The 12,653-nt window shown below is 34.8% G+C and overlaps 2 protein-coding genes across 4 annotated transcripts; one reads left to right on the top strand and one right to left on the bottom strand.

Annotated features, from left to right (window-relative positions):
- Nucleotides 1-1,641: 1,641 nt before the first annotated feature.
- LOC110716841 (15-cis-phytoene desaturase, chloroplastic/chromoplastic-like) lies at nucleotides 1,642-3,776 on the top strand. The gene has a single exon (XM_021895487.1). It carries the CDS (start codon nucleotides 2,094-2,096, stop codon nucleotides 3,582-3,584), a length of 1,491 nt encoding a protein of 496 aa, XP_021751179.1. The 5' UTR covers nucleotides 1,642-2,093; the 3' UTR covers nucleotides 3,585-3,776.
- Nucleotides 3,777-8,364: 4,588 nt separating this feature from the next.
- LOC110716956 (histidine kinase 2-like) lies at nucleotides 8,365-12,290 on the bottom strand. Of its 3 annotated transcripts, none has more exons than XM_021895607.1 (7): nucleotides 11,911-12,290; nucleotides 11,018-11,073; nucleotides 10,608-10,679; nucleotides 10,184-10,288; nucleotides 9,662-9,937; nucleotides 8,749-8,918; nucleotides 8,365-8,572 (listed from the first exon to the last, which is right to left on the bottom strand). In XM_021895607.1, exons 4-7 carry the CDS (start codon nucleotides 10,232-10,234, stop codon nucleotides 8,545-8,547), a joined length of 525 nt encoding a protein of 174 aa, XP_021751299.1. In that variant the 5' UTR covers nucleotides 10,235-10,288; nucleotides 10,608-10,679; nucleotides 11,018-11,073; nucleotides 11,911-12,290; the 3' UTR covers nucleotides 8,365-8,544. The 3 variants fall into 3 exon arrangements, with proteins under 3 accessions (XP_021751299.1, XP_021751300.1, XP_021751298.1); XM_021895608.1 differs by having other exon boundaries at nucleotides 10,608-10,658; XM_021895606.1 differs by having other exon boundaries at nucleotides 10,608-11,073.
- Nucleotides 12,291-12,653: the final 363 nt, after the last annotated feature.

Genomic DNA, 12,653 nt, shown 5'->3' with positions numbered 1-12,653 from the left:
CAAGTTTATTAAAAAAAAAAAAAAAATCCATCCACACCAAATGTTTTCTCTCAAAATATTAATGAACATATAAATTTGAGTGCTTCAAATCGATATAGTGATCTAAATTCTTTAAAAAAAAGCAAGTTACATCTCAACATCAGAGGTGAGGGGATATTGACAGTAAAACACCATAACCATAAGCTGGCATTTTCTTTTCAACCAAATTTCAACATCCTGCTTCACTAGACTTTCATGGAAATATTACGCAAGCTATTCTTCTTTTTTCAGCGTAATATACAAGTAAATCAAGAACACCATTCACACCAAATTATCTGAAGGAAATTTGTGTCACTTTGTAATGAATTTAAATGCATCCCAAACTATAGCCCTCCCATATTGGCAATGGAAAAGAATAGATGATACATGCCTGCCAGTATTGCACCTCAAATAATACAATCTAGCTATCAAAATTTCTGAAATATTTGATATCATCCTGAAGTTCGTAAACATGGGTAAAACATAAGCCCACTCTAGACTGTAACTTCTCACTGAGAAGTATGCAGACAAAGTGAAATTATATTCATTCAAAAATACGCAATGCCACAGGGACTTGGGATTAGTAATGTATCAAATATTTACAACATTAGTATGAGAATTGATTATAGAGAACAATCCTAAACAAACCTCAACCCTCATGGTTTTTTAAACATATAGGCAGTAGGTAACGCACAAAAACATTTAAATCTATTATACTCTATATAACAGAAGTATTGATTTGTGAGTGCCTTCTTGTAAGGTTTTCTTTTTCATGTAAGCTTGTAAAACCATGAAAGTTTCAGCTTTTCTTCATAGGTAAAGGCTAAACTTTTAAAATAGTAAATATAAGAATTAGTTTTAGTCGTTCCAGATTAAGAAAATTAATTAAGATCTATCAGTAGTATAAGTCCCGTGCAAATGCACAGTTTTTATAAAATTTTATTACGAATTACAACATTTAGTTATTACTACAATAGTTAATTTTAAAAGTGAATTACATTACTAAACATAATAAAATAACTTCATCATATACAATACATTAACAATAAAATCAAGGTCAATACCCGTGCCATACACTTTTAATCCCACACTTTGATAGGCACATGAGTAATTTACTTGATTAGTTGTTTCATTTTTAGTGAATGGTGGAGAATTTATTTTTTGTTTTATTAGTACAGCTATGACTATAGTCAATGGGTATTTTTATCTAATATTTCTATAATATTAAACAAAAAAAAATACATAGTTATGTATAAATATATAATTTACAATAAATGAGGTGCAATGTTAATAAAAGTATAGATTCTTTACAACTTCATTTATTTTATTTTCACCGAAAATTGTTGATGAGTTTATTCTTGAAATAAAAAACAAAGTACAACATATGTATATAATTAGACAAAAAAAATTAATTTAAAGTCTTATGAAATATTACTACTTTAATACCCAATAAAAATGGGAAGAAAGATATGAAAATATATATTGGTAGAACATATGGATGAAATTTGATGTCAAATATAGAAGTTAATATTTGACAAAAAAAAAACATATAGGCCGGAAAATTTTTAATTAGAAGATGACACGTGTTATCTCAAAGTTTGCCTTTAGTATAAAGTTATAGATAGATTAGTTCTTAATAAATTGACATTATTAATAGTCGTATCCATAGAGCATAAAATTACTTATACTGTACACATAGAACACTTAAAAGTGGAGATGTGTTTTCACATTTTTACTATTAAGCGTACAATCTATTTATTTGATTAACTTAGATCATTTTATATGGTATCATAGTTGTAATTTGAATTTGAGAGTACTAATTAACCCTTATATGAACTTATTAGAGTAATTCTCAACTAAAATTATACTAATGGAAAATATGATAAAACGGACAAGACCTCAATACCCTTAATATTGCACACATATGCAAAATTGCAATCCAAAGCCAATGTAATGCAATGGATGAGCCACACATCTGGTCATTTATGATCCATCCACAAAACCCAAAAACATCCAAAGCTAGAATACAATAAAGATAATACCTTATCCTCAAAATTCAATAGCTACCATATTCAATGATCATCTCTACCTCCCTTTCCACCACCATCACCACCTCCTATCCCCACCTTTTCCTTCCCCGCCGACATCGCCACCGCCACCGCCACTGCCACCGCAATTCCTCTCTCACCCTTAAATCCACCCTCGCCGACACCAACACCTCACCGCACGCCGCCACATCCACCGTCAACGACCCCAAATCCGCCATCATCATCGGCGGCGGCCTCTCCGGCCTCTCCGCCGCCACTCACCTCCACTCCTCCGGCGTCCCTTTCCTCCTTCTCGAAGCTTCCAACGGCGTCGGCGGTCGTGTCCGTACAGACGTCGTCGACGGCTTCCTCCTCGATCGAGGCTTCCAGATCTTCATCACTGCTTACCCTGAAGCACAGAAGCTTCTCGATTATTCTTCCTTAGACCTCCAGAAATTCTACTCTGGAGCTCGAGTTTACTACAATGGCGGATTTCATACTGTCGCTGATCCTGTTCGCCATTTATGGGACTCCATTGGAACCCTAGGTAATCCCATTGGTACAATTTTTGATAAATTGCTCATCGGATTAACTAGAATTAAGGTTTTAACCAAATCATTTGAGCAAATTGTTGTTGCTGATGAGGTTCCTGTGATTGAATTGCTGAGAAATTCTGGTTTTTCGGATTCGATTATTGATAGATTTTTTAGGCCATTTTTTGGTGGGATTTTTTTCGATCGAGACCTTGAAACATCGTCGAGGTTATTCGATTTCATCTTTAGATGCCTCGCATTGGGAGATAATACGCTTCCTGCAAAAGGAATCGGCGAAATACCGAATCAATTGGTGTCAAAATTGCCTCGAGATTGCATTAGGTTGAATTCGAGAGTCGTATCGATTGACATTGATGAAGAAAAAAGGGTTAATGTGAGGTTAGATAATGGGGAGAGTTTGAGAAGTGAGATTGGGGTGATTTTAGCAGTTGAAAAACCAGAAGTTGAAAAGATTTTAGCGGGATATTTGTTGGAGGGAGTAAATAAACCGGGTAATAAAAAGCCGGGTCGGAGTACGGTTTGTTTGTATTTTTCTACAGATCAGGATAAACTCCCAACCTCGGACCCGGTTTTGTACCTTAATGGGTCGGGTCGTGGGATTGTGAACAATATGTTTTTCGCTACTAATGTTGCCCGGTCGTATGGCCCACCTAATAAGGCGCTGGTGTCAGCTACGTTGATCGGATTGTATGATGATGTGTCGGATGATGAGTTGATTGGGCGGGTGGTACGAGAGCTTTCGGGGTGGTTTGGGGAGTCGATTGTTGGGAGTTGGAAGCATTTGAGGACTTATCGGGTCAAGTTTGCCCAACCAAATCAAAGCCCGCCTACGGACTTGATGAAGAGTCCGAGGATTGGACCTGGGTTTGGGTTGTATTTGTGTGGGGATTACCAAACTAGTGCTACATTTGATGGGGCCTTAGTTTCTGGTAGGAGAGCTGTTGAAGCTTTGCTTGAAGATAGAGCAATTAGTCGACTTCTTTAAAATGTAAATTGGTTCATTTTCACGCCAAAGATTGACTCATTATACTACAATAGTCCAATATAGTGTTTGTTTGCTAGTCGGAGTAGCTGTATTTGTTGTAAGAAAACTCAAGTAATTGTATAGTGATTAACGCACTTAAGCTGTACTATAGCCATCGTTACAAATTGGGAATGTTATTTAGTTGATTGTAGAGTCGTAGAGGCATCATCAAAAGTAATTCTAGGCGGAAAGCATGATCGAAGAGTGTCATAGGCGTATACCAATCAACATAAACCCAAGCTACTAAGCCCATGCGTGGTTCCTATAGGCGTTTGTACGATGCCTATCGTACAGACGTTCTCTAAAAAAAAAAAAAAAAAAAAAGCGGAAATAACATATTATAGAAAAGTAATGAAAATATAGATATAGTGAAAAGAACATAATATTAAAATGTAATGAACTTATACCTAGAGTGAAAATAACATATTTGTGCCCAAAATGAGTGAAAAGAACATACTTTTATATGTGACATAGTGTTCATTGCTTGTTAGAGCACTCCCAATGGTGATAAAAAAATATGCTCATGGGCATTTTGGGTAGGTAAAAAATATGCTCATGCATTATAATGGTGATCAAATGAAGAAATGCAAAAATATGCTCATGAGCATTTCTAAAAATGCCCAAGATTTGGGCAAATTTGAGGATGAATGGTGCTCTGGTGGGCCCCACAATTTGCAATGGTTATATTTTTTGTAATGCAAATTCTGAAATAAATATTTATTAAAAAAAAATTAAAATTACCAACGGTCATAAAATTTAATTATCTATAAATAGACATGCATTTTGGTATATTTTGGTATAATTTCAGAAATACCATAAATCCTCCATATTCTTTATTTTAACGATAAAAACGACACAAATAAAAAAAATAAGTTGCACAAATTTAGACTAGTTTTTATTTATATGGAGTAATATTGTTAAAATATAAATGAAATTATAAAATAAAGAAGTATTGTGTAGGAGAGAGAAAGTAATGATGGGGTATTGAAAAAGTAAGAGAGAGAGAGTAGTGGGCAAGCATTTTTTTTTTTGCTCATCATTGGGAGAGAAATTGTGAAAAAAGTTTGCCCATGGGCAAAACAGATTTGTTGAGAGAGATAGTGGGTGGGCATTTTTTTTGCTCACCATTGAGAGTGGTCTTATGAAATGTTTTTTAATTTTGAAAAATTTGAAAAATACCACTAACAATTATACCCATTTTTTACAAAACCACCAACAGTTTTTGCCACCAACTATTCTTCAAGACCTTAAAAACTACTACCATAACGTCACTGTGGGCCCCTCTAACTACCTTCTTATTTTCCCTCCTTCTCCCTCTCTATTCTCACAATTCTCTCCCCTGTTCCCCCCATTACTTCCCTCTCTCCTCTTTTCTGTTTGTGTTGCTAATTACTTAGGTGATAATTAGGGTTTAAATCTGTAATTTGTTCTTCAAGGCAATCGAAAATGCAAAACTGAGTGCATAATCATGTTATCAAGAAGGTATGTTCAATTAGGGTTTTTGAAATCAAATAGGGGTTTTTCAATTGAAATTAGGGTTTATAAATTACATTTGTGGTTTTGATTGTGGGGTTATAATGTAGCAAAATTGGTTGTTTTTTTTTTTTTTTTTTTTTTTTTTGCGATTTATTGGTAATTAAGGATACATTTTAATTTTTTTTTTATTTTTTTTTGCAAGGATCTTGTTTATGGTTGAAAATCTGTAAGTGTGCATATCTAGTTTGCTTGCTGACTTCATGGACCAGGGAGAACCCAGGACGTAGATTTCAGGCATGTCAGTTCTATGATCAAGTGACTGAAACTAGAGGCTGTGACTACTTCAATTGGGTTTATAAGGAGATGACATAGTGGTAGAGATGTCACAAACCAGTTGTTGTTGGACAATAAACTACAAAAGACTGAGATAAAGTATTGAAGAAGGAATTACATGATGTTTGTGCTGAAAATCAGAGTTTAAAAGATCAATGCAAGCTATTGAAGAGCCATGGAGTGATGCTTCCTGTCATATGTTGCCTGATGGTGTTTGTTGCAATTGTTATTGTTGTGCTTAGGTAGATTAATGTTTGTTGGGGTGGAATAATTGTACTTCGACTGAAAGTAGCTTAGGTTGAATGTAGTTCTGGTAAAACGAAGAATGTACTTTCCTTTGCTTTGCATTATGAACTTGGCTTAATGAAATATTATCCCTGTTTTTGTTCCACATTTGTTGTATATATTTTTCGCTATTGGTTAGTGCAAAAGAAGTTGATGAAAAGAACTGATAATAATAACATCATAGACATTCCATGGCAAAACATCATAATGCAAGTTGTCATACCTTAGGTTATGTTCAAAATACACACAAAAACTAACCACCAATGCTTCTAAAAACCCTAAGTTAATGTTGTTGTTTTAGTCTACTACATAAGACAATATCCCAAAAAATTATGCCAACGTACAAACATGAAAAATCTACTCATAAAGACTATCTACGATCTTAGATTTGATTGGCAGCTTCTACTTGGCCCTGCTAAGAGTTTGCTGCATGATCTGGCTGATGTTTTGGCTTTGTTGTGTGGTAGGGATGGGATCTTGAAATGTTGACTGAGATGTAGGGTGAGTGGATGGTTGCACTTGCAAATCTGCAGAAACCTTCTTTGTAGCCCTGGCTTCCCTCTTCTTTCTTTGATTTTTCACCCAGGGTGTGTCCATTGGAGGTCTACCACCCTAGATCCTGTACAGGAGGGTCATTGACAGGGGCATTCTTGCAGGTGATTTTGTTATGCCCTAGCTGCTTCACTATTAAAAAATGTCCATATAGAAAAATAATATTAGTGACGGATTTCAATCCGTTTCTAAATTAGAAACGGAATGAAAAAAAATCCGTCTCTAAATTAATATAGAGACGGAATTAAATATCTGTCTCTAAATTGAAAACGGAATTGAAAATCCGTCTCTAATTTAGGGACGGATTTTTTTCCGTTGCTAGATTTAGAGACGAATTTTTTTCTCTTTGCTAAATTTAGAAACGGATTTTTTTTCCGTTGCTGATATGAGCGATGGATTTTTAATTCCGTTCCAGATATGAGCACCGAATTATGTAAAATATTACTTTAGAGACGAATTATGTAAAATAGAGACGGATTTTTTTTTCAGCTGCTAAACTAGAGACGGGCTTTTTTTTCAGCTGCTAAACTAGAGACGGATTTTCAAATCCGTTGCTAAACTAGAGACGGATTTTCAATTCCGTCTGTAATATTTCTTTCAATTATTATCAATTATGTGCGTAGAAGTAAACAAATAGTATTTAGCATAGTTGGTAAGAGTTTCACCATGTGATTTTTGAGGTTACAGGTTCGACTCCTACCAATTGTGATTCTTGAGATTGGGTACCGAATAGCATCTCTATTTTTAGAGACAAAATAATTTTTCCGTTGCTAAATTTAGAGACAGATATTTTTTTCCATTGCTGATATGAGAGACGGATTTTTTTTTTCGTTACTGATATGAGCGACGGATTTTTTTTTCCGTTGCTTAATTTATCGACAAATTATTTTTTTCCGTCTCTAAATCCATTTAGCGACAAGGTTATACCAACGGAGTGATTCTGTCGAAATATCCGTAGCTAGCTATATCTAGCGACGGATTTTTAGAAGTTAGAGACAGATTTCACCGTCGCTAAAAGGCCAAATTTTTGTAGTGCTTGCAATTGCTGCACTGCTTCTGTTTCTTGGGAGGCTTAAATTGATATATAAACATTAAATTGATATATAAACATTAACATATATATAAAGTTACATTTTTCTGTTAACTTTCAAAACAAAATAGGAAAACAATAGCTTGAATTAAGAAATACTCCAACAGCAGCTAGCAAACGTTCAATGAGCTGAGCTTGCTTTTGCCTCCTTACGGTTTCCCTCAACAATACTCTGAAACTCTTTCTCACCTTCAGCAACTAGACTCTTGACAGTATCAAAGGCGGTCAGCCGAATACTGCAACCAGAAAATGTTTGTCAGATCTATCTTTGAATGAACCACATTGATTTATGCATTTCACATCGAAAGTTTCAAGCATCTTCTTTCTGCCTATTGTTCAAATGGTCACATTGAAGGAGTAGACAAGAATCGAGCATGCTCATATGCTCTACATACTTCACATGTTCACAAAGATACCAGGATGATCAAAGTGCATATTAATCTCACTCGTCTATACTATGCAAAAGGTTTGTAGAGTAAGTGTATTAAGAAATTAAATATTCACCCAAAAAAATAGGCTTTTGTATACATGCACCACACAAAAATATGTTACAAATTTCAAAATGTAGAGATCTTCACAGAATGAATAATTTTTAACAGGCATATACTTCCAATGAAAAGAAATTATCTGTAAGAACCTATTGGTTATCACACAACCAGGCCAAATTTAGCCCTCGAATTTGACAAGCTAGACATCCACAGACCACAGCTCCACACCTAACTACACTATTATGAAGAACAAACAAGAAAGGAGGCAAAGAATTATTTATAAGGCTAGCAAACTAACCTTTACTGAATTACCAACAAGATTTGTTATAATCTGCCGGAATCGCCCAGGGTCTCCAACCAAAATCTCAGGTACCTTATTGGATACATATATAGCCAACTGCCGACAATGAATAAGGAAATAAAAATTAGGACTAAATTACACTCACAAATTTGGATAAAAAATTAACTTCTACATGATTAAGTAATTTATTATACTTCAATTTCTTTTTCCCGAGACTTTCCCGAGAATAGAGAAACAACATTGTCTAGGATATTACGCAAATCAAAGGGCACTGCCTCAAGCTCAAGCCGGCCTGATTCTATCTTGGCCTGATCAAGAACCTCATTAATAATGGAAATGAGATCCTTTCCGCTGGCATGAGCTGTCTGGGCATAATCAAGTTGATCAGCATCCAGATCAGTATCCATCAACATTTGCAGCATACCTAAAACAAAGGCCAAAATTCAGATCCAACATAGATAGCAAAAACTAATCAAATACAGAATATACTCTATGTCAAATTCCTTCTTACCTAAAACACCGTTCATGGGCGTTCTAATTTGTTGCTATATATAGTTTAAAGTAAAAGAGGCAACAAGGTTCAAAGGAAAAACTTATTACCCCATAGTTGCTGTTATGCGTTGCTCTGGAGTGGCATCTGGTGGAAGCTGATGGTCATAGACAGCAAAAGTAAGTACTACTCCCAGGTGATTAGATTTAAGTAGCTTAAATGGAGAAGTCAAGACACCCTTTCCAGTTGCCCTGGCTCGCAAAATATTGTCACGGTCTTCCTGCATATATAAAAATTTACCTTAATTTATTTGTAGTGGCTGAAGTAGAAACTACAATTATATCAGATATAGATAATAGATGTCATTAAAGAGTCCCTATTCTGTTTTAAGTTTTTAATTGCTGATGAGAGATACGGACACTTCAAATCCTGATCATTTCAGTCAGGGGATTAAAGTGCTAGACTGATTGTAGGCCCTATTCTTTACAGCTTACAATAATTCATGTCTGATAGTTTAATATGGACTGATGGTTCAAATAAGCTCAGATAATATATTAACTAGAATAAGAATAGCTTCATATCAAATCCAATAAGCTCAGATAGATACAATTTTGATAAATGAAAGGTTTCAGGAAAGAAAAGCTTGAGCCAAGCGTGAAAAATGGAAACGATAAGTTTCCAAACGCTTCCAACATATATACGATGAACTGAATTGGAAAAAAGTTGATTACAGATATGTATCCATACATAATTAAAGAGAGAGTCATATTAATTATAGATAAATATCCATACATAATCAAAAGGAGACTCAAGATAGATTCCTCAAAAAATATATTTAACTCCAGCAAAGTTGCTCGTCACAAATAGAATTTAGAACAGGAATTTCTATCTTGACTCTCATTAAATTACATTTACAGATTTCACAATACACACTATACTGCTGGGAATGACATTAATAGAGATAGAAATTCATCAAACATGTTACTTTATAAACAAAGAACCCTCAATAATTGAAGAACATACCTTTCCAGACATCCTGTCTATAGAGACAATATGAGCTACTGTTCTTTGACAGAATATAACAGGTGCATATTCATCTTGAATGGGTGCAGGATCCATCTTTGCAGGATCAAAATCTTGTACAAGAGTCTGATCCCCGTGCTCCATCTTCTTTATAGTCCATCCCTGACGCTTTTCAAATTTCTCCCTCTCAGAGTGAGTAACATTCAATGCATAGGCAACACCACTGGTGAGTGGCCTCTCAAAAGCAGTTCTGTCAGTATATTCTTCAAATGTTTTCTGCAAAACCAACAGCATAAAAAAGATACCTACTTAGCAATCATCTCCAGAAGGAAAAAGATGCCCAGAAAAAGCAATCAGTTTAACAGCAGGTGTAAAATGAAACTCACAAACATTTGTATTGTATTCTGGTTGGATTACACTAGTAAATAAAAATAATTAAGCTGTTATAAACTTATTGTTGTCATAAAGTTTTATCATATTATTGCTAAATATATTCTAGCTGTGCAAAGTTCAGACTGTTACCATCAGCAGGCTCTGTTGACAATAGATTTGCAATATGTGACGCCGAGGCATCCAATCCCTCAAGATCGTCTTGGCTATCCTCTAAAATCTCCGTTACATCAAACCCTATTATACAGAGAAGGAACTTAGATAAGCTTTCCTCACAAAAAAAAAATACTAAAAAACAAAAGCAAATTATAAGTAATATAGGCAAATCATAAAATGAATTTAATATAATTTTCAAACACATTTAGAAGATTAGCCTCAAGGAAGTAGCAAATAACAGCAGTATTTACTTCGTTTTCAATATCTTCAACCTCAACTTTAGCTAAATTATCGTATCCTGTGTTCTCAGATATTTTATGCAAATTGACATCTAAATTTTATAGAAAAATTGTATAAACCATTTTAACAAGAACAATAATCAAGTCCTTTACTTTCTTACCTCGGCTTGAGTAACAATCGCTCCACAAACAACATATTCACATTTTAAGACCTGGCAGGATCAATTCATCACCTATCATTTTTACAATATAACTTTGAGCAGCAATTCTGTATAGAGCAATAATACAGCTAGGATGGGAAAATGAGCAAAGTGCAATTAAGGGGAATGAATTTATGAAAGCAAAAGAAAAGGTAATACTTTCTTGAAGTCCAAAATTTTCAACAGGGTTCAAAATGCATATAGGCTAAATTCATTTATTTTACACACATTTTATCATCCTATTCTTTCCATAGTTGTAGTCTTGTAGAGAGAGTACATAACAGCAAATTCAGGAAGGATATTAAAAAAGTGAAGTTGTATCATGAGTTTTCAGTGAAAGACAGAAAGAGCCAACTGGTCTAAATACTTACAAGCTTCTCCATTCAATCGAGAGGCAGCTTTGGGCATTAACAATCAATCACCACAACTACAAATTCACAAAATAATGAAGAGCAAGTTATAGTGATTACCAAATTTTACAACCAAAAGACCTTGAGCAAATATAGATTACCATAAAATAATTAAAGGCAAATGATATAATTCTATCAAAGTCAGTAGGCACCATTAATCTCGAATGAGTACCTGCTGAAGGTGTCCAATCAACAAGATCATAGTATAGCTGCATAATTTGACAGTGCAAGCCACACCCTGATACTTTTATCTTTTTAAGTAACATAGCTCGATTTTTTACGACAACAATGTCTCTTACATACCTTACATACAATCCACTCTAGATTCATAAACATTTGACATCAAATATCATTTCAAAATCTGTTGCTCATCATTAAAAATTAAACTGCTGTCCAATAAAAAAACAAATATATTTTCTTAGCTATTTACTGTCCCGTTATTCTTCCACCTTCTCTAAATGTTCTTTTCTAATTTTCTTCATGAAACTAGAAATTAATCTATGCCAAGTAAAGGAAATACCAATAATAAGAGGGCAAACATCAACAATATAAACCCATCACAAAAATTTATAGAAAAATTGTGTGTCGTTCAGAACATTCAGGAACAGTCAATTTGAGCCTGTGGAAACATGCATTTCCGGTATATAAAGAGAATTCTTAACGCCGCCCCTGGTAAACAATCTTTGGTATATAGGATTTCTAACTCTTGCGTAATTAAAATACTTGACCAGAAACATTTCTCCCATCCATTAATATAAGATTATGATAGATTAATAGTACAAAATAAGGAAAAAAAATGCAGGAATAAAGAAGAGAAGAGGAGAAAATCCAGGAAAAAACCCAGAAACCCTAACCTCGAATTTCTGATTGTTGGTTCGAAATTGATTCGAATTTGTTGTTGTTGAACACGCACGCACATTGAATTGATTCAAATAGACGCACCCAGAAACCCTAACCTCCAATATTGTAGAAAGAGAGAAGGAGAAGGAGATCGAAAGAGAGAAGAAAGGAAAGGAAAAGTGACGGTTATGGAGAATGAGATCGAAGAAGAGAGACAGAGTGTTAAGAAAGCTCAGAAGCCCCTTCAATGGAGAAATTCGAGTACGCTACAATGGAGGAGAGAGAGAGGCAGATTAGACGAGAACGAAGAGGAAAGAGCAAGGAAATGAATTAAAGAAGAAGACGCGCCTTAAACCGGGGGTTTTTTTTTAAAATGGCACCGGTTCAAACCGGTGCTAATTACTATATTTGGCACCGGTTTAAGGAGAACCGGTGCCAACTCTATTGCTTTTTTGTTTTTTGTTTTTTTTTTTAAAGGTTGGCACCGGTTTGAACCGGTGCTAATTAAATGAGTTGGCACCGGTTTTGGTTGGAACCGGTGCCAACTCCCTATTTTCCAATCCCGCCCATTTCTTTTGGCACCGATTTTCAAGAACCGGTGCTAAAGGGGGGGTGCCTATTTGATTTTTTCTACTAGTGTTGAGACACACTCTATATATTCTTTCTAATGTCTTCTTGATGTAAGGCATATTCCTGTCACTTAATTTCTTTGCAACTTCCCACTTTTCATTACATCTCCTCATCATATATCTCCTAA

This window comes from Chenopodium quinoa, unplaced genomic scaffold, assembly GCF_001683475.1.
Source record: "Chenopodium quinoa cultivar QQ74 unplaced genomic scaffold, ASM168347v1, whole genome shotgun sequence".
NCBI lineage: Eukaryota > Viridiplantae > Streptophyta > Magnoliopsida > Caryophyllales > Amaranthaceae > Chenopodium > Chenopodium quinoa.
The sequence above is the reverse complement of the archived record's forward strand: the minus strand, read 5'-3'. Positions and strand labels throughout refer to the sequence as shown.

Excerpts from the sequence above, each read along its gene's own strand:
- LOC110716841 (XM_021895487.1), top strand. The coding sequence starts at position 2,094 with ATGATCATCTCTACCTCCCTTTCCACCACCATCACCACCTCCTATCCC.
- LOC110716956 (XM_021895606.1), bottom strand. The coding sequence starts at position 10,234 with ATGCCTCGGCGTCACATATTGCAAATCTATTGTCAACAGAGCCTGCTG. Across the intron at positions 8,919-9,661 it reads TAGACAGGATGTCTGGAAAG|GAAGACCGTGACAATATTTT; the intron begins GTATGTTCTTCA and ends TTATATATGCAG. Across the intron at positions 8,573-8,748 it reads CGCATAACAGCAACTATGGG|GTATGCTGCAAATGTTGATG; the intron begins GTAATAAGTTTT and ends CCTTTGTTTTAG.